Raw genomic sequence first — 19314 nt, 5'->3', positions numbered from 1 at the left:
TGACTGGCATAGGTCCTCAGTACTTGTCCCGGCCCTCTATCTGGACCAGGTGCTTTCCTTAAATTTTTCTTAAATGTTGAAATTGAATCTGTGTTCACCACTTCCTCTGGCAGCTCATTCCGCATTCTCACTATTCCCTGAGTGAAGAAGTTTTCTCTCAGGTACCCCTTAAAATGTTCACCTTTCATCCTTAATCCATGACCCCTAGTTCTAGTCTCATTCAACCTCAGTGGGTAAAAGCTCTCTTAAATTTACCCTATTTATACCCCTCACAATGAAATGGGTGAGTGGGAATTTTGAAAGTTGGTCCACTCATTCCACCATTTTTTTTCATACATTCCCAAAATATGACATCAAGTTTCTCAGTACCATCCTGAAAGCTCCTTCTCTGCTTGGTGTGATTGTAAACCAGTGATTTCCAGGGTTTAGTGAGAGTGTAGCATTTTCCAAAGAGGCTTTGAGTACATACTTGAGTCTACTGCCTGCAATCACTTCCTATGACAGAGCTGAGAACTGAACTGCTGTTTAAATCGTCCAGTGCCATGCATACAAATGACATGGCCCGCCAAAGGAGTACAAGGGCAGTATCCCTGCTGAACATGCTTATCTTGGAACTGGAATTGAAAATGGGTTATTATTATCACACATACTTTCATACAATGAAAGAACTTGTCTTGCATTCACTTTATACAGATCAAATCATTACACACCACATTGAGGTATAAAGAATTACAGAATGCAGAATTATGTGCAATAGCAGTGCAGGTAGACAATAAGATGAAAAACATAACAAGGTGGATTGTGAAGTCTGGAGTGCACCTTTTCGTACTGGAGAACGATACAATAGTTGTACAACAGTGGGTAGAAGTTGTCTTTGAGCCTAATGGTAAGCGCTTTCAGGCATTTGTATCTTCTGACTGATGGAAAAGGGAAGAAGAGAGAATATTTAGGGTGGGTGAGGTCTTTTATTAGACTGGCTGTTTTACTGAAGCAATAGGAAGCATGGACAGAGTCCATTCGGAGGAGGTTGGTATCTGTGAGGTGCTGAGCTGAGTCCGCAGCACTCTGTATACATATGTTGGTATGACTCAAATGTGTGGTACTGTTTTGTTTGACATTATGTGTTAGACTGTGAAGGAAAATTGGACAATATGGTAGTCCTGCAAGGATGCTCCCTGCCTTCAGGAATTATTGGGTCAGAGTGCTGTGGAAGAACACTGGTACTTCTGCATCTTTGTGCCTTTCAGAGCTTGCTCATTAGATCACAGTTGTGTGACTAAGTGTAGCAAACATGAAAAACTCAGTTAGAGCTTTCCAGTAATGCCCGCTGGTTCTGAAAATGAGTGACATCACACAAGGGAGCCCTAAAACATCATCTTTTAAACAGTGCCATCAAATATTGCAATCTTTTTAAGGCTTCTTAAAACAGCGTTAGGAACACTTGTGATACCATTTTTAAAACCAAAACAAAGCAACACACATGAATTCCTTGGCTACAATTTTTTATTTAAATATCAAGGGCCTCATTTATGTTAAAAATGTGTCTGCTTATTATGTTGTCTGCTTTGTATTCACTCAGTAATCTAAATAGTTTTACTTAAGACAATAAGATGACTTGAATTTATGTTTACAGCCAGAATCGCCAGATTTTCTGAAGAAACAGAAGAGAGATGTACTGCACAGCAAATTCCTACCTGAGTTTTACTTCTATGACACCTTTTAAGATTTAGCACTGTTAAATCTACAATTAGAGCCAATGTCATCTGCAAAGAATGGAAATTTATAATAGATTTAATTAATTCCCTTGTAAAGCACAAGGGTTATGCTTAAACCAAGAAAGTAACATTTAAAGAAGGCTGAACACAATAGCCCTGAAAATAGACATGAGGGACCCCGTTTCTATTAACCTGTATGCATACAGATTATTGCAGCAGCTCACCAACTTTATCATCAAGCTGCTGCCCATGTACTACAGGAAAGATACTGGCATGAACAGACGATTAGCAGACTGAGAGGTGCAAGGAGTGGGAATAAAGTGGGCCTTTTCTGATTGGCTGCCATTTTACTAGTGATGTTCCGCAAGGTTTGGTGTTGGGTACACTACTTTTCCAAGTTATATTTTAATAACCTGGATGACAGAATTGATGGCTTTATGGCTAAGTTTGCGGATGATACAAAGTAGTTAAAGAGGTAGGTAGCGTTGAGGACACAGGAAGTCTGCAGAAGGACTTGAACAAATTAGGAGAATTGTTAAGTAAGTGGCAGGTGGAATATAGTGTAAGGGAAGTTTATGGTCATGCACTTAGGTAGAAGGAGTAAAGGCATTGACTATTTTCTTAATGGGGAGCAAATACAGAAATTGGAGGTGGAAAAGTACTTGGAAGTCCCAGTGCAGAATTCCCTAAAGGTTAACTCAGTAAGCAAGACAAATGCAATATTAGCATTCATTCTGAGGGAACTGGAATATAAAATAAATGGTAAAATGTTGTGGCTTTATAAAGCATTGGTCAGACTCCATCTCAAATATTATGAGCAGCTTTGGGACCCATATCTAAGAAAAGATCTGCTGCCATTGGAGAGGATCCAGAGAAGGTATAAAAGAAAGATAACAGGAATGAATGGGTTAATGTATGAATAACACTTGATGGCTTTGGAATTTAAAAGAATGAGAGAGGATTTCATTGAAACCTATCAAAATCTATCAAAGGCATAGATTGAGTGGACATGGAAACAGTGTTTCAATTAGTGTGACTGTCAAAGATGAGGAGGAACAGCCCCAGAAATGAATTATGTTAGAGATAAATAATAATTTGTTTAGCCAAAGGCTGTTGAATCTATGGAATTCATTGCCACAGTTGCTATGGAGAACAAGTCATGGAGTGTACTTAGAGCAGAAGTTAATAGGTTCTGATTAGTAAGGGTGTCAAAGGTTACGAGGAGAAGGCAGGAGAATGGAAGCAGGAGAATAAATCAGTCATGATTGATGGCAGAGCAGACTCAATGGCCAGAATGGCATGAATCTGCTCCAATGTCATATGGTGTTCTGATCTTATTGTCTTGTTCAATAACTTGCATTTCATCAACATGCTTATTTCATGAGTGGTTCCCTCAATATTGTTTCAGTTGTTCACAGTGTGGACCACAGCACTGTTTGCCCATCCCCAACATCACCTCACCAAGGAAGCAGTATGGAATCAGTCACGTAGATTTTTCTAGAGCAGGAGATCCCGATATTTTTGTGCCACAGACCAATACCATTAAGCAAGACCCTAGGTTGGGAACCGCTGGTTTGGAGTGACACATTCATCAGACTTAGTAAGGATGGCAAATTTCCAAATTTTCTGAAGGACATTAATGAACACATATCAATCCAGTGGTTTCATTATCACCCTTAATAAGAATACCCATTTTTAAAATTCTAGATATTTTTAATTACCCAACTGATTAAATCTAATTCAGTTACCTAAGCATCTGGACACTAGTCCAGTAATCTACTCTTCAATATATGTTTGTACCATTGAAGCTGCCATGATTTCTTAAATCTTGCCTGTGATGTTAGTTTTTGTAACTGGAGCTGCAACAATCGTTGTAAGGTACTTCTTCATAGACAGGCCCACAAGTGTGTGAATGCAGATGTCACCATTATCTCACTAGAAAGCATGGTCTCCATGCTCTCTATATTTCTCTGTGCTGAGTTGGTGCCAGATTCTTCTGCTCTTTATCGATGGATGCAAACTCTCTGACAGGCTTCCAAAAAAACGGTAAGTACTTACTTATCCATCATCTTCCATAATCCAAGGCGAAAATACTGCAGACGCTGGAAATTATAAATAGAAAATGCCTGACATAGACTACAGGTAGGTGACAATGTGCAGCGAATAGAAAGAGTGACTATTTCAGGTTTATTAAAGCATCAATGAAACCCGTATTATTGAAACAGACTTCATTAAAACTTGTGTGAATGAGTGTGTACCTATAAAAAACCATAGATGAACCAGGAGCTTCATCGTTTCCTGTGGGCTAGATCTGTGGCATTGAAGTCTGGTGACCCAGGTCTGTACAGGAAAACCAGGTATGATTTGTGGAGGGCTATTTCAAGAGCGAAGGAACAAATCTGAGTGAGATTGGGGCAACATCGCATGCATTTCAACTCTGGCAGAGTTCGCAAGACATTACTTCTTACAAAGTGAAACCCAACATCATGAATGGCGGCAATGCTTCACCACCATACTACTTGATGTCTTGAAGGCCGACATCAAGATGTCTTTTCAGAAGGGTAAATCCTTGCAAGGCGGCAGGCCCTGATGGGGTACGTGGTAAGGCTCTGAAATTTGTGGCAACCAACTGGTGGATGTGTTCAAAGACATTTTCAATCTCTCACTGCTCTGTTCAGAAGTTTCCATCTGCTTCAAAAGGGAAACAATTACACCAGTCTCAAAAAAGAATAGTGTCAGCTGACTTAACAACTATCAACCAATAGCACTCACATCTATGATGATGAAATGCTTTGAGAGGTTGGGCATGGCTAGAATCAACTCCTGCCTCAGCAAGAACCTGGACCTACTGCAACTCACTTCTTGCCACAATAGGTAATCAGCAGACACGAATTCAATGGTTTTTCATGTGGCCTTAGATCATCTGGACAATACAAACACCTACGTTAGGATGCTGTTCATTGACTATAGCTCAGCATTTGACACCACTACTCCTACAGTCCTGATCGAAGAGCTACAGAACCTGGGCCTCTGTGCCTCCCTCTGTAAATGGATCCCCGACTTCCTAAATGGAAGGCCACAATCTGTGCAGATTTGTAGTAACCTCTCCTCTCCTCACTGATGATCAACAGTGGTGCACCTCAAGGGTATGGGCTTAGCCTACTGCTCTAATTGCTCTACACTCATGAATATGTGGCTAGGTATAGCTCAAACGCCATCTATAAATTCGCTGATGATACAACCATTGTGACAAAAGGGTGTGCAACAATGAGATATGCCAGCTAGTTGAGTGGTATCGCAGCAACAACCCTGCACTTATCATCAGTAGGACAAAAGAGATGATTGTGGTCTTCAGAAAGGGTAAGATGAGGAACACAAACCAATCTTCACAGAGGGATCAGAGATGGAAAGAGTGAGCAATTTGAAGTGCCTGGGTGTCACTATCTCTAAGGATCTAATGTTTCCAACATATTGATGCAGTTATAAAGAAAGCAGAACAACAGCTATACATCATTCAAAGCTTGAGGAGATTTGATCTGTCACCTGAAAACATCTGCAGGTATACCATGGGAGAGCATTCTAACTGCGTCATGTCTGGTATGGTGGGGGGGAGGTGGGTGCTACTGCACAGCAGTGAAATAAGCTACAGAAATGTTTAAAATCAGTCAGCTCCACCTTGGGTGCTAACCTCCACAACATTGTTAAGAAGTGGTGCCTCAGGAAAGCAGCATCTATTAGTAAGGACCCTCATCACCCAGGCATGCCCTCTTCTCATTATTACCATCAGGAAGGAGGTACAGAAGTCTGAAGGCTCTCGCTCAGTGATTCAGGAACAGCTTTTTCCCCTCTGCCATCCCATTTCTGAAGGGACATTGAACCCATAAAAACTACCTAATTTTTATTATCTCTGTTTTTGCATTACTTTTAATTTAACTATATATACATAATGTAATTAATTTATTTTTCTTTCTGTGCTTATCATGTATTGGATTGTACTGCTGCTGCTAAGTTAGAAAATTTGATGACATATGCTGGTGATATTAAACTCGATTCTAGTTCTGATTTTATCATCTTACAACAGAACTGGTGAAACATTATCAACCCGAAGCATTAATTCCGTTCTGCAGTTCAACTTCTTCTTTAGTCTGACCCCTGTGCTTGTTATCTTGCACGTGTTATGCATGCTTTGTGCTGTGTGACTTTGTACCGTCTTTTGCAACTTGGTCCCAGAGTACCGCAGTTTCATTTGGCTGTATTCATGGGTATTCATGTATGATTGAACAACAATTAAACTTGAATTGTATGAATCCTGCTGCAGAATTTGTATTTGCTCTCATTTTCTGGCCTGCTAGCATCTCTGCTGCCCTCTCCCCATTTCTTACTGCATTCATATCTTGGAGAGTATTAACTGCCTCAACTAAACTTTATGTGGTGTTACTACCTGAACTGATATCACTTGGCATTGTGTCTTCTTCCATTTCTTTTCATCTTCCTGCAGTTCCAGGTTTTGATGCAGTTTCTGCATAAACAATGTGATAGCACCATAGTTTATAGTAAGAATTCAGGATTTCTAAGAAGTGCCTTAAAGCACCCAGTCCAACACCCCACACATTCATTCCCTCCAAAACTAGTGCACAGTGGCTGCTCGGTTTGCCATCCACAAAATGTAATACTGCAGTTAGTCATAGCCACTTGCTAAGGCTATTCCACTATCACATCCAAAAGCCACAATCTCTACTACTAAGGATAAATGTTACAGGTGCATGGCAACATCATTGCTTTCAGCGTGCTCTTTAAGTTTCATCCTGATTCAACATTGCTTCAGTATCACAGGGCACCTCTGAGCGATATCACAAGAAAGCATCATCCTTCATCAGTGACCCCACCATCCAGGCCATGCTGTTCTCTTGCTGTTGCCATCAGGAAGAAGGTACAGGAGCCTCAAGACTCACACCACCAGATTCAAGACACTTATCACCCCTCAACCATCAGGCTCTTGTATCAGAGGTGATATCTTCAGTCAACTTCACTTACCCCATCACTGAACCATCAGCTCACTTCCAAGGACTCTTCATCTCATGTTCTTAACATTTATTGCTTGTGTATATAGACCATAAGAACAGAATTAGGCCATTCAACCCATCGGGTCTGCTCTGCAATTGCAACATGACTGATCCCGGATCCCACTCAACCCCATACACCTGCTTTCCTGCCATATGCTTTGGTGCCCTGACTGATCAGAAAATGATCAACTTCTGCCTTAAATATACTCATTGACTTGGCCTCCACCACAGTCTGTGGGAGAGCATTCCACAGATTTACTACTCTCTAGCTAAAATATTCCTCCTTACCTCTGTTCTAAAGGGTTGCTCTTCAATTCTGAGGCTGTGCCCTCTAGTTCTGGATACACCCACCATAGGAACCATCCTCTCAACATCCACCCTATCTAGACCTTTCAACATTCAATAGGTTTCAATGAGATCCCCTGACATTCTTCTAAATTCCAGTGAGTACAGACCTGAAGCTGCCAAATGCTCCTCACATGATAACCCCTTCATTCCCAGAATCTCCTCGTGAACCTTCTCTGGACTCTCTTCAGTGCCAACACATCCTTAAAATTATTGTTACTACTATTTCTTCTCTTTCTTTTTGTATTTGCACAGTCTGTTGTCATTTGTACACAGGTTGTCCACCTTTTTGGAGTGATCTGTCATTGACTCTACTATGGTTATTGGATTTACTGAGTATGTCATCAATAAATGAATCTCAGGGTTGTATATTGTGACATATACAATATGTACTTTGATAATAAATTTTCTTTGAACATGCTGGAATTTTTTTCCTAGCATTGCTGGGGCAATGCCTTCATCAAAAGACTAAAATGTTAGTTCAAACCCACCTTCCAAGGGATAAAAATGTTGACTTCACCAAAAAAAAAAAAATCCTAAAAGTAGATAAATTACACAAAAACTCTGCTACGTTAAAATCAGAATAGAGTTTTAGGAGTCAAAATATGAGTAGAAACATTTTGGGAAATGAAAACATTGATTCTTTCTGCCAGTGCCTAAGTGTTGGGTGTCCTCTTAATGATCCCCAGTCTCTTACCCTTTGGAGAGTTATCTGTCCCTGTCTATGTCTCTGAACAATCAGTTGCTGCTCTCTCCACTAAAAGAAAGAAGGTTATAATCATCCAATAGTGGGCATTGTGGGCCAGATGTGAGATGTGCATTAAGATTATAACAATGCTAAGTATGTGAGGTACAGCATATGATGAAAAGTTATACCTGGTGGTATACTGCATTTGAAGGTCCATTCATTTTGACAACTCATCTAAAGTATCCACATCCTTGGGGAACATGTCTAAAATTTATTTCCAGAATCATCTCCTCCTCTCTTACTGTCTTCTGGTTTTGTGTCTGAGGGCCTCTTGCTCTGAATTTTCTTCAATAAAATGCACATCTCCTACTTTCTACTCTCCTCCCTAAGCAGTCCATTGTTGCCATCAAAAGCATTGGGGTCCTGCTCACTGTTTCTCACCTCCAGTTTCACCTTTTCCGCCAGCGCCTAATCCAGTCATTACACACAACTGTTGTTTACAATAAGACAATGGCTTATGCTGCCCAGAAAATTACAATTAACAGGCAGCACAAGGTTTAGCTCATGGCTTCCTTTCTGCTTAACAAGTATGTACTAATCAAGCATCACGACCACATTCCTAATTTCAGGGACTTTCATATTTAGCCACTTTCCTACTATCTGATATTTGCATCAATCATTAAAAAGCATAATCAGATGTACAAACTGATTCTGTAATTAGTATCAGAATATGTAAAATCTCAAGTGAATTTATGAAAAGTAATTGAATATCACCTTATTTTATGAAGTTCTATAATACCTCACGCTCCTAGTATGATAATAGCTAACACAAAATACATCAACTTATATAGTGCTTTATTCTTTTTTTTTAAACACACACATAACACAAGGGTACAAGACCGCAGCTGAATGGCAAAATTTTCTCAACATTTTTTTAAAGTTTTGATTGAAAAAAACTTGTGCACCATAATCATACATCAACAGCACAAATTATTAAATACAATTGTTGCCAGTAATTTACATTACTACCACAATATGTGAATGTGCGCATTCTTTTAATTAATTGATTGTAAACACATTGTAATGCAACATACAAAACTTATTACGTATACAGATTTACACCGTATAGTTATATATAATTTTGTAACCATTTACTGCTGGAGTTCTTGAGTAAGTAATTTGCGGCACATCAGCATTTCAAACCACAGACAGTTACATCTTTCAGAATTATTCAAAACTATTTTACAAAAATTACAGCTGCAATTGCAATGCTCTGAAAAAAGTGAACTGAAAATCTGATGATGCAAAAATTTCTATTCCATTGGGGTAAAAAGTATGTAATGCAGGCTTGAAAAGTGAACTCAAATTGAAATAAATTGTAAACACATTTTCAGGTCCAAAATTAAGACAGGTTTTCAGTTTCTCTAACTTTCAGTTTTTTATAAGTGGCTGCTCTAAGATTTTGCTGAGTTAATAAGTTGTTCAATGCCTTGATTGAAGACCTAGCAGCACATTACTGCCCTGAACGTAAATGCTTTTTGCCAAAATTGTACATTTATTTATAGATCTGTGTCACTTGAAGGAAATTGATTTAACAGCTAACAATAATTTTGTATTTCATGGTCTAGCTTGATTACATTTTAACTTGTGCATTAAAACAGTAGAAACTACAAAAATAACAGAAATCCCTTAAGTTGCACAAATGCCAACAGAAGTTATGATTACTGATGCAGCTTCAGGCAGACTTATCTTTTCCCATGTGGTGAGACTTTTAATCCCGTCCTGCATAGTAATGAATAGACATGCCAGCATGAGGTCTTCAGCATATTGTGATATATTTCCAGATGGCTGGAATATGATAACATTTCTTTCTTTATGCATGCCTCAGATTCAGTTTGAACAGTTCAATTTTACCAAGCCAAATTCATCTGTGCTAAAATGTTCACCTGAACAATTGTAAACACAACCACTTACTCCTATACTACAAAAGTATATTTATCTAAGATTTCCCTCTATGTTTGTTCTACAAAATGCATATAATGCTACCCTATGGGTCACCTTTTCACAAAGTATTCCTTATCTCCAAACTGAGCCTGGGTTGATCTGTCCATCAAAAGATAAGAAATTTGGTCTCTGGCAGTGTGCATGCCAAAAAGCAGCTTAAAATATTTGGAGCCCTTTTTTTCTCTTAAAACAAAACACCAACATATAATGTGAAACATAACAATAGAATGGAAGCCATATATAGTAAACATAAATGGCAACATATGGTGACTTTGAATTTGATCCATTAAGATTCAAAATGAAGAAATCAATAATGGTACTGAGTGCTCATTAATGTTTCAAGCAATGATTTTTCCTGGAACTATAAGGATCAGTGACAGAAAAAAATCCAATTCACTAAATGCATTGACATTTGAGATCAAATAGCATTCTGAAAGCTATAATCACTTCTTTCACAATCTGTCTAGTTTACTTTATAGTAACTAATGATTTTTAAATCACATTCCATTCCTGCATCTTTTAGGGTTGCATCAATGGTACACTTAATCATTAAATATATTACAAGTTCTCCTACACCTGTCACTGAGATTAGTTTAAAGCAACATGCATAATAAATGCATGGTTCACAATGCATTTACAGCATGATTTACACAAGTTGGATGACTGTAAACTGTAGTTTCTGATTAGAACAAAATGAGATCATATTTATGACAACATGTTCAACCTGAAGCTATAAAAGGGTAGGCAAAACATTGTTATTCCTTTCATTCATTGGCCTACCTTTCAAATGAATTTGCTCTGAACTCAAAACCTCACTTATATCAAATATATTGGTATTATCTGGAAGAAATATTGGAGAGGATTTGTCACAATTCCATACAGTGAAAAATATTCTGGTGTCATTAAAACTGCTCTGTCAACTATACTCTTTCTCTTTAAAACACAGGTTTTTTAAGGTCTAAATATGATTGAAAATAAAATATAGGAAATGCAGATGGAAATAAATATATCCTGACTATGGTGCTAAATTTCCTTGTTCCCCATGGGTCTCTGGGTCAGCCCCCTAAGCCATGTGCCAAAACTATTTAATGTGTACTTACTTCACTTTGCAGTGCTATGAAAGCTTTGGCAAAAGCAAGAAAAAACATTTTTTCTTTGTATGTTGAATAAGCCTTCCAGTAGATGTAATGAGTTTGAGCTGCATCTATATAAATCACTTTTAAAAATTAGTTATTTCCATGGCATCAGAAAATAGTGAAGAAAAAGATTTTGCAATGAAATAAGCAATATTGTGGTTTTAGTATGCAACTGTTCCCCATTTACAGCTGCTATGTAGATGGCAATATTTATATATATGCCTAGAACAAAGTATCAAAATTGATAAATGCTAGTGTATTTAAAAGCCAAAAATAGATGTGACTGCATTCTTTCAGTATGATTTACCATTCTTCACTTTGTCAGTCATCCCACTTCATTAAAAACAAATGTTTTTGGTAAATACTGTGCTTCTTGCAAGGAGAGATTTTAGAGCCACAGTATAATTAGAATACCACTTAATATTAGGTATTGAACACTGATATCAGGCAATGCTAGGTCAAATGCATTTAAATTTACTGAAATGTTCACTCCATACTATCTTTACTTCAATGTTAGGAAAGTATGACCCACTGCAAAAATATGAGTTTTTTTTATCAATGCCACATCAACAATATATCCATCTGTACCTGTGGTCTTACTGGGTGATAATGATGACTTGATCTCAAATATTGTGGTATGTTGCATATTGGATTATTGGTAACTGGAAATTGGCTCTTCCTTTGACAATAGCCAATGGAGAAGAGTTTCACTTAACTGCTTTAGGTAGCACAATGCCATTGTGCTACCTGGACTCTTCCCCTCCAATATACTTTAGCATTAAGGCAACACATAATCTGCTTCATTTTCAACTGTTTGAGCTACAAACATTAGAATGGCTTTACTTCAAATATCCTCAGTTCACTCAAAATGTTATCGGTTTCCATTGCAAAAGGTATCTGCAAATTCTAAATACTCCTTTCACACTTACATCCTATAAGTTTAATCCCCAGAAACAAACTCCCTAATGTGAACAGCCACACAAAATGCGGACATACATGCCTACCCATTCTACTAGCTACCTTGAATTTCTTAAAATTGTTAGCAAACAAGAGAGCAAATCCACTTCATCTTATACAGTACAGATCACAATATTTACCACATCAGATGTACAAATTATGTATATTTAGTATAAATTGAAAATTCTTCAGAAAGGCTTTGGGTTGGTTAATGCACAGCTTGTTCCTTGCCAATCAAACAATAAAGTCCAACCCTCCATTTGGATGCTAACCATCACTCAGGCAATGCCATTTGGCAATTTGTCGCCTTGGATGCTCACAGATCTCCCTCCAATGCTCTCCTACTGTCCCTTCTACCGAGTTCCCCAGCACTAGGCGCCCAATAATTTCATTCTTCATCATTCTGTCAAAATCGATGACCAGAAACTCGACGCTTATGTTGTCGATACCCTCACACGGGATGTCAAAGACAAAGAGCTCATTAAACACTGGATTTAGAGTGCACTTCTTTACGTGGGTCTTTTTCTTTGATATTCGCTTCTTATCATGGTACAAGTTGACTTTCACATAAGGGTCAGCAGCTGGTGAAAAAAAAGAGAAGAGAGCTGATTTGCCTTTTCAGATTATACCTTTTCACCCTTTCATTTGAATATGTTTTTGCAATTGCAGCACAGATGCAATGCAGTTGCTTGCAGATAATTATAATTAAATCATTAAAAATTCGGAAATACTCAACAGGTCATGCAGCATCTGCAAAGAGAAAAGCCTCATCAAAAATACTCACCAACCTGAAAAATTAAATCTGCTTGACAGATGTTGCTTGATGAATAATTCCAGAATTTTATTTTACTTTTAGTGTTCCCCATAAGCAATATTGTGCATATGATTAAGCTACAATAGGTTATGCATGGCAAAACTAATATGAAACAAATATTCCATTCACATTGATTACATATGTGTGCAGTCTGTGATAAGCTATGGATTTAATCAAAGATAAAATAAAAGATACATAGGAGGATAGATACACAAATGCATGGATGTAGATATAAACTGATTAATAGGTCTGATTTTTCTTAGCTCCAGCTGCACGATTGCTGGTAACTCTGCTTGAATAATTACCTGATAATCCAGACACATCATTTTTCGGCAGATGGCGAGCTTTTAATACAACAACAGTCAGGGTGTTGGTGGTAGATTGATAGCAAAGGGACACTAATAATTCTCCACGACCCACTGATTTCTGTGAATGAACCAAAGGAGACACATGAACAGACTTTCAGAAACATGCTGTTATCATTGCACAGTAGATTTCCTCACTGCTCTTTGTTGTGGCACCTTCTCTACAGGAGACAAAAAAGATTATCCAACATTGGCCTCGATACCTTGTTACTCACTATTAGAATTAACAGACCATATATTAAGCTTACATTAGCAATAACCCCTCTTTTGGAAAATAGCTCCATTATAAAATTAAAGAGATAATTATCAGTAGGCTGCTTTGTGATTATTGTTGTATGCAATTAGCGCTATAGGCAATTTTCTCAGCATATATTTTATTGGGTTACATTAGTATTACTTTATATATGTTATACGATACGGATCTTTACTAAAAGCTTGTTCCTCCTGGTATCGAGTACAGAAGGTATCACCAGTTGTGCCTGATACTGTAATATTGATGTGACACTTAGTCTAAAGCTGATGAATTGTGCCAAGGAAACACGGGATTAGATGAAGGTGGGAGACTAATTTGAAGGACTGACGGCGGCATGCACAAGTTTGGCTCGACAGTCAAGTTTTATAATGTGAATTCGGTATAATTATTCACTCCTTGATTGCAAGATAAAGTTTCAAATGGACGGGCAGCAGACCTTTCGTTTGGATCTTGGGACACATGTTGATCAACAGTTAATTGAGGGCCAACCATATTTATAAATTTTAAAAAACCGATCGGAATTCGAATGCCACATAGAAAATATTAGATCAGATATATTAAATTTCTATACCACAATTGATTACACGTTATCTGCCCGTAGGATGTATGTATAATCGCTTCCGAAACTAGATTTAAATAAAGCCCAACTCTAATTTATGCGATTTGTTTCGCTTCAGTTTTCATGTTAATCCTTCAAAAAAAAATCCAGTCTTCGTACACACCAGACGTCTGCCTCCGGCGCTGACCTAACCTCCCCCTTATCTCCATCAATAACTCATGAGCTATCTTTTTCAATAAACCCTGCAAAGCACACAGCGCATCTCTAATGGAAGCTAGAGCAGTACACGTCCCTCTACCGTACAAGAGATCACTCCAAACATTTACCCGACAGTTTCTCCTCGTGATGTCCCTGTTCATCTGCACTTTGCCTTCTGAGAGATTGATTCCCGCCATTGGCACCAACACCTCGCCAATGACGTCGTCTCTGGAAAAACGGTCAAAACTCAGCACCAGGAAATGAAGGGACAGTTCCTGCACTTGGCTGTAGGGGATGCCGTAAAAAGTGAACGTTTCGTCAAAAGCTGGGTCCAGGGTTTTCCTGAGGACGCGAGTTTTCACTCGGTGTTTTTTGTCAGGCAAGATTGACATTTTAATGTAAGGATCAGACGTCATTGACTGCTCGTCCATGGCTGGCAGACCGTGAGCCTCTATAATGTTGACAAGCAACGCCTTCTTGTCGAAGTTGTACATTAAGGAGAACATCAAAGATCCCAGTTTGGGTTCATTGTTTTCCTCTTCAGAGGGTGCCAATGACTTTTCCGAGACGGAGTTCTCGGATGATATACTGTCTTTCTCGCCTTCTGAGAAGGTCTTGGGGTGGACGCTCTCGATTTCTGGGGAGCTCCGGACTTTGCCGGGAGTTTTGGTGAAATTTCCATTCTGATCACGGCTCTCCAGATCTAAGTGGAGCGAGTTCTTTGGCAGTTTGGCTTTTGATGATTCCTTGTCTTTAGGATCCGGTTTGTCATCGGCTCCGAATTTCTTTTTGTTGCTAAGATTCTCAGGGTAAATGTCGACTCCCTTCAGCATGTGCACGAATTTATATGGAGGGGTTTTGTTAGCTTTTGAAGACTTGCGTTGACAGCAGATCCATGCAAACATGGACATCGTAAATATCAGGGCAAACGCACTGGCTATCCCTATAAGAGCAGGCACACCATCTACGGAAAGAAGATGTTCAATAGGAGTATTAATCCATTAAAATTAAAGAAAAAGTGTATAAACTTCATTTGTGAAATTATTAAGCTTGCACCTGTCAGATATTCCTCATTTGAATGATACTTTTCATTCTGCTGCCAAACACTCATTACATAAACTTGTACGACTGATGCAGTATGTTAGTTATTTGGGGTGTTTTTGAGCTAAATTGTAATTCGCAGCATTTTAAATTAAAAATGAATGTTCAGGAAGGAAATATAGACGAGATTACTTAAATCAATGTCATCATAGCACATTGTCTTATCATCATAACTGATAAACAGCGGCAGCTCTGGTTAATGTCTAATTAACAAGACGAATCCGTATGGATCCCATTAGTCAGACTCCAATTAGCGTTCCCGTCCTCAAACCTAAACCAACCGGTACCAGTCTCACTGAGATGCAGATTTAGCAACAAAATAAGGCCAAAATGAGCAAGCGAGATCGAGCAAAGGACAATGTGGAATCAGAGCAACGATAATCAAACAAATACAAAAACTTTAAGGGTACGAGGGATAGAGGCAAATGGGAGAAATTGAAATAGGTAACTGAAACACAGCTTAGATGAATACTCGCGGTTTCAAGCTTATAACATGGTGCAAGAATCCCGAATAATTGTTACAAACACAACATTGCTATTTGTCTAATGGGTAAAGTAATTTGCGACTATGTTGTTTCCAGTACGGTGTTGCCACATTCGGGTGTTTATTTTTACTTTAGCGGTAGCCACAGCATTTCTTTTGCTCCCTCTCAGGCTGCCTATGCCAAGCCGGAGCAAGATGAACGCTATGGCCAGTACCGAACTACAAATTAACACCCAAAGGCGGACACGCTGTAGAAGAAACACCACAGTCTCAGATGTGGTAGTCACATTTCTGGAGAGAGAAAGCTTATCTACAAAGATCCGCCCGAGGGATTGGCTTACCAACGCCAGCCCCGCTCTCCACAACCGGAGCCATGTCGATCCTTGCTCTATCCCTGGTGCTGAAGAACGTAGCGAACAGATTTCCGCCTCTTCTGGTCCAATGGCTTAGTTTATTAATTAGAATCTTTATTAAAAATAATCCCGGGGCAGACGAAGCGGGGGGTGGGGACGTTGGTGGTGAAGTGGGGGGTTATATTGTGCGGGAGATGAGCTGAAGCTTCGGCTCCGGCTGCTGCAGTTCTGAGGAGTCGCAAACACTGTGGACGTGGTTGGCTGGATGACGTCTTTCTGACGAAGCCCTGCCCGAGTTGAGCTCTTTTGCTCCCTAAGGTATTTAAATTCCTACCATCAGTTATGTTAAACGGCTGCAGTCTGAATGGTATCTGCTCGGAGGACAGTGATGGGAGGGACAGTTTTCTTTTTGCGTCGTTCAGTTTCTCCCGGCCAGGAGAAAGAGCAGCAGAGGGCTGGGTGGGTGGATGACTAGTCGGAGACGCTGACTCACGCCAGCCTTAACACCGGCTAATCATGGGGGTCCGATCTCTGCACAAACAGACTGGCCATCAGCTGCACTTTTATCTTCTGACCAAATAATGCAGAGCTTTCAAAGCACTTCGGGTCTAATTTTAGTTCTGTCATTCTTATAAAGTTTTTTTTTGGGGGGGGGGGAAGAGGAGCTGGGAAACAATTGATGCATGCATGCACTCCGGACAGACCAGAAACATTCTTAAAGGGGTGTGACCACCTCACCGCTGTTTCACACCGGCGTCAATTTAGAATTTTGCAGTTGATGAGGGAATTAAGGATGGGCTTTTTTTTTGATATTCTCTCGTAAGAGGCGAACACACACCATCTGCTGGTTAAAGTCATACAATGAGTCAGATTTTGCATTGACGCTGTGATATTTCATTCAGTCAGCGCTTACAAGGCTCGTCTAACTTCATTACGCACGTCTAACTTCAGTACTGCAGTATGTTATGCTTCCTTCTTAAGGTTCTTAAAATATTTCACATGCTCTATCGACCAGCTATCTAAGTTCCTTTTATGGAATGTTGAAGCGATATAACTTTGAATTAAAACCAGTCATATATTACTTTGAATTACCGTAATATTACTGAGAGAAACTTGCGTTTCCCGGTACGTGTTAAAAAAAAAGTGTAATTCCATCCTCATTAATTCACAGATATTTACCAACAGATCTTTTTAATGTTCCTCCGCGGAATTACCAATATCTTACATCCGATAATAGCTCAGAGGTGACGTCACGAAGGTACATGACATCACTGACGTGTAATTGCAATGCCGAGCAATAGATGCTGCGAAACTCCACAATTATCTAGAGAATTACTGCTTAGGAGAGGCGTAAGAGAAAAATATATTAGTGCTGCAGAATTGAAACTACTCAGATGTAAAGCATACAAAAAATATAATAACGTAAGCGCATTTCCCCGCACGGTATATAACATGTTGAAAGAAAATTGCATAATATTTGACTGTGTAGTAGATTAGAACAATAAAATGATTTGAAATATTAATTAAAAGTTACCGATCAAGCTTATTTACAATGGCGAGGGAGTTCTAATGTGGACCATTTCGACACTGCGAGAGATTTTTCACGTCCCCAATAGCCTTCGTATCGGGGAATTATGTTTCAGAGTATAACCACTCACAGGGATAGTAAGGGGCTTTTATGTGGAGATGGATGCACTGCTATTCCCAGGGGAATGAAGAAATTATTGATCGTAGGTATGTGAAATGAACTGCGATGTTCCTGTTCGTTTTCTTGTTTATATAGGTATATGTTTCCCTTTGCCTGGGCGTATATATCACACTCTGCCCAGTTTCTGGCAGCTGAGGGCTAATGGGATCGCTGGTGATGTGTTCATAATTTGGTACTGTTGAAAATAATGGAGTAATATAATCGGCACCACAATTTGGATAACTAATTAGCTTTATATGAAGCGCATTTTGTGTAAAAAATTGACTGATACTGTTTGCACTAAAATGCTGAATAAGTGATTAAAGAGATCATTTCTTATCTGGCGATAATTTATTAGCATCATATTATTTGCTATAATGCTGCAATCAAAATGATAACTCTTGTTTCACAAGTCTTTGTGTCTCTAGCATGTTCAGCATAGTTTCATGGTTGAAATAAGCGATCAGTTAAATGCTTGCCATTGGGCAATCTTATTTCAGTGCAATGTCACTATAAATGAAGATACTCTTGATATATAGTAGGTGTACCCCTAGTGTTCCAAACAATAGTCCAATAATAGTGACCTCAGCACTCTTACAGTATGAAATGACACTATGGTCTCTTACTGGGTTTAAAAGTATCTTGAAATAGCTCAATTCCTTTCAATTAAACAATGAACAGTCTGCTGGAGAAACTCCGAGCATTGAGCAGTGTATATGAGAGGAAAGCAATTGTCAATGTTTTGGATTGAACCCTTGATTGGGGCTGAGCCTCCTGTACTCAGTACATTGCTTTGCAAAGACAATGTGCCAAAAGTTCTCATGGTGGTATCATGTATTTGTATTCTCAGATTCCTTTGTTCTACAGCACTCCTCACTGCTCTACTGTTCACTGTGTGAGTCCTATCTTGGTCTGTCCTCCCAAGGTGGAATACTTAACACTTATCATTTTTATATTCCATCTGCCATTTTTCAGCCCTTTTCCGGCTGGTCCTCATCCTACAGCAAGCCTTGATAGTCTTCGTTCTTCTCCACTATGGCCTCACTCTTGGTGTTGACTGCAAATTTGTTGATCCAGTTTGCCACATTATTATCCATATCATTAATATAAATGACAAGCAACAGACCGGTACCAATCCCTGTGGCACACCACTAGTCACAGGCCTCCAGTCAGGGAAACTGTCATCTACTACCACCATATGACTTGTCCCACTAAGCCAATGTTGAATCTAATTTACTAATTTATCCTGAATGCCAAGTGACTGAACCTTCTGGACCAGCTTCCCACGTGGAACTTTATCAAAGGCCATGCTAAAGTCCATATACACAATGTCCACTGTTTTTCCTTCATCAACTTTCCATCTAACCTCCTTGAAAACTCTATAAGATTGGTTAGACATGACCTACCATGCACAAAGCCATGTTGACTTTAATCAAACCTTGTCTATCCAAGTATTTATATGTCCTGTCCCCTTAAGTACCTTCCTATAATTTACCCATTACTAACATCGGGCTCACTGGTCTATAATTTCCCGTCTTATTCTTAGAGCCTTTCTTGAACAACGGAACAACATTAGCAACCCACCAGTCATC

The 19314-nt window shown here is 39.1% G+C and overlaps 1 protein-coding gene across 1 annotated transcript; it reads right to left on the bottom strand.

Annotated features, from left to right (window-relative positions):
• Window positions 1–8708: 8708 nt before the first annotated feature.
• syt4 (synaptotagmin IV) lies at window positions 8709–16871 on the bottom strand. The gene is made up of 4 exons (XM_059989492.1): window positions 16024–16871; window positions 14226–15061; window positions 13028–13148; window positions 8709–12489 (listed from the first exon to the last, which is right to left on the bottom strand). The coding sequence occupies exons 1-4, from the start codon at window positions 16055–16057 to the stop codon at window positions 12176–12178; spliced, it is 1305 nt and encodes a 434-aa protein (XP_059845475.1). The 5' UTR covers window positions 16058–16871; the 3' UTR covers window positions 8709–12175.
• Between the last annotated feature and the right edge of the window lie 2443 nt (window positions 16872–19314).

The sequence above is a fragment of the Hypanus sabinus genome, chromosome 14 (assembly GCF_030144855.1).
Source record: "Hypanus sabinus isolate sHypSab1 chromosome 14, sHypSab1.hap1, whole genome shotgun sequence".
NCBI lineage: Eukaryota > Metazoa > Chordata > Chondrichthyes > Myliobatiformes > Dasyatidae > Hypanus > Hypanus sabinus.
Note: the sequence above shows the minus strand (reverse complement) of the source record. Positions and strands in the feature narration are given on the sequence as shown.

Bases quoted from the DNA above. Each gene is read 5' to 3' on its own strand.
- syt4 (XM_059989492.1), bottom strand. From the start codon at position 16,057: ATGGCTCCGGTTGTGGAGAGCGGGGCTGGCGTTG. The intron at 15,062-16,023 runs GTAAGCCAATCC...TTCTTTCCGTAG, and splicing joins GGAGAGCGGGGCTGGCGTTG to ATGGTGTGCCTGCTCTTATA. The intron at 12,490-13,027 runs GTAATTATTCAA...TTTTTTCACCAG, and splicing joins TGATGTGTCTGGATTATCAG to CTGCTGACCCTTATGTGAAA.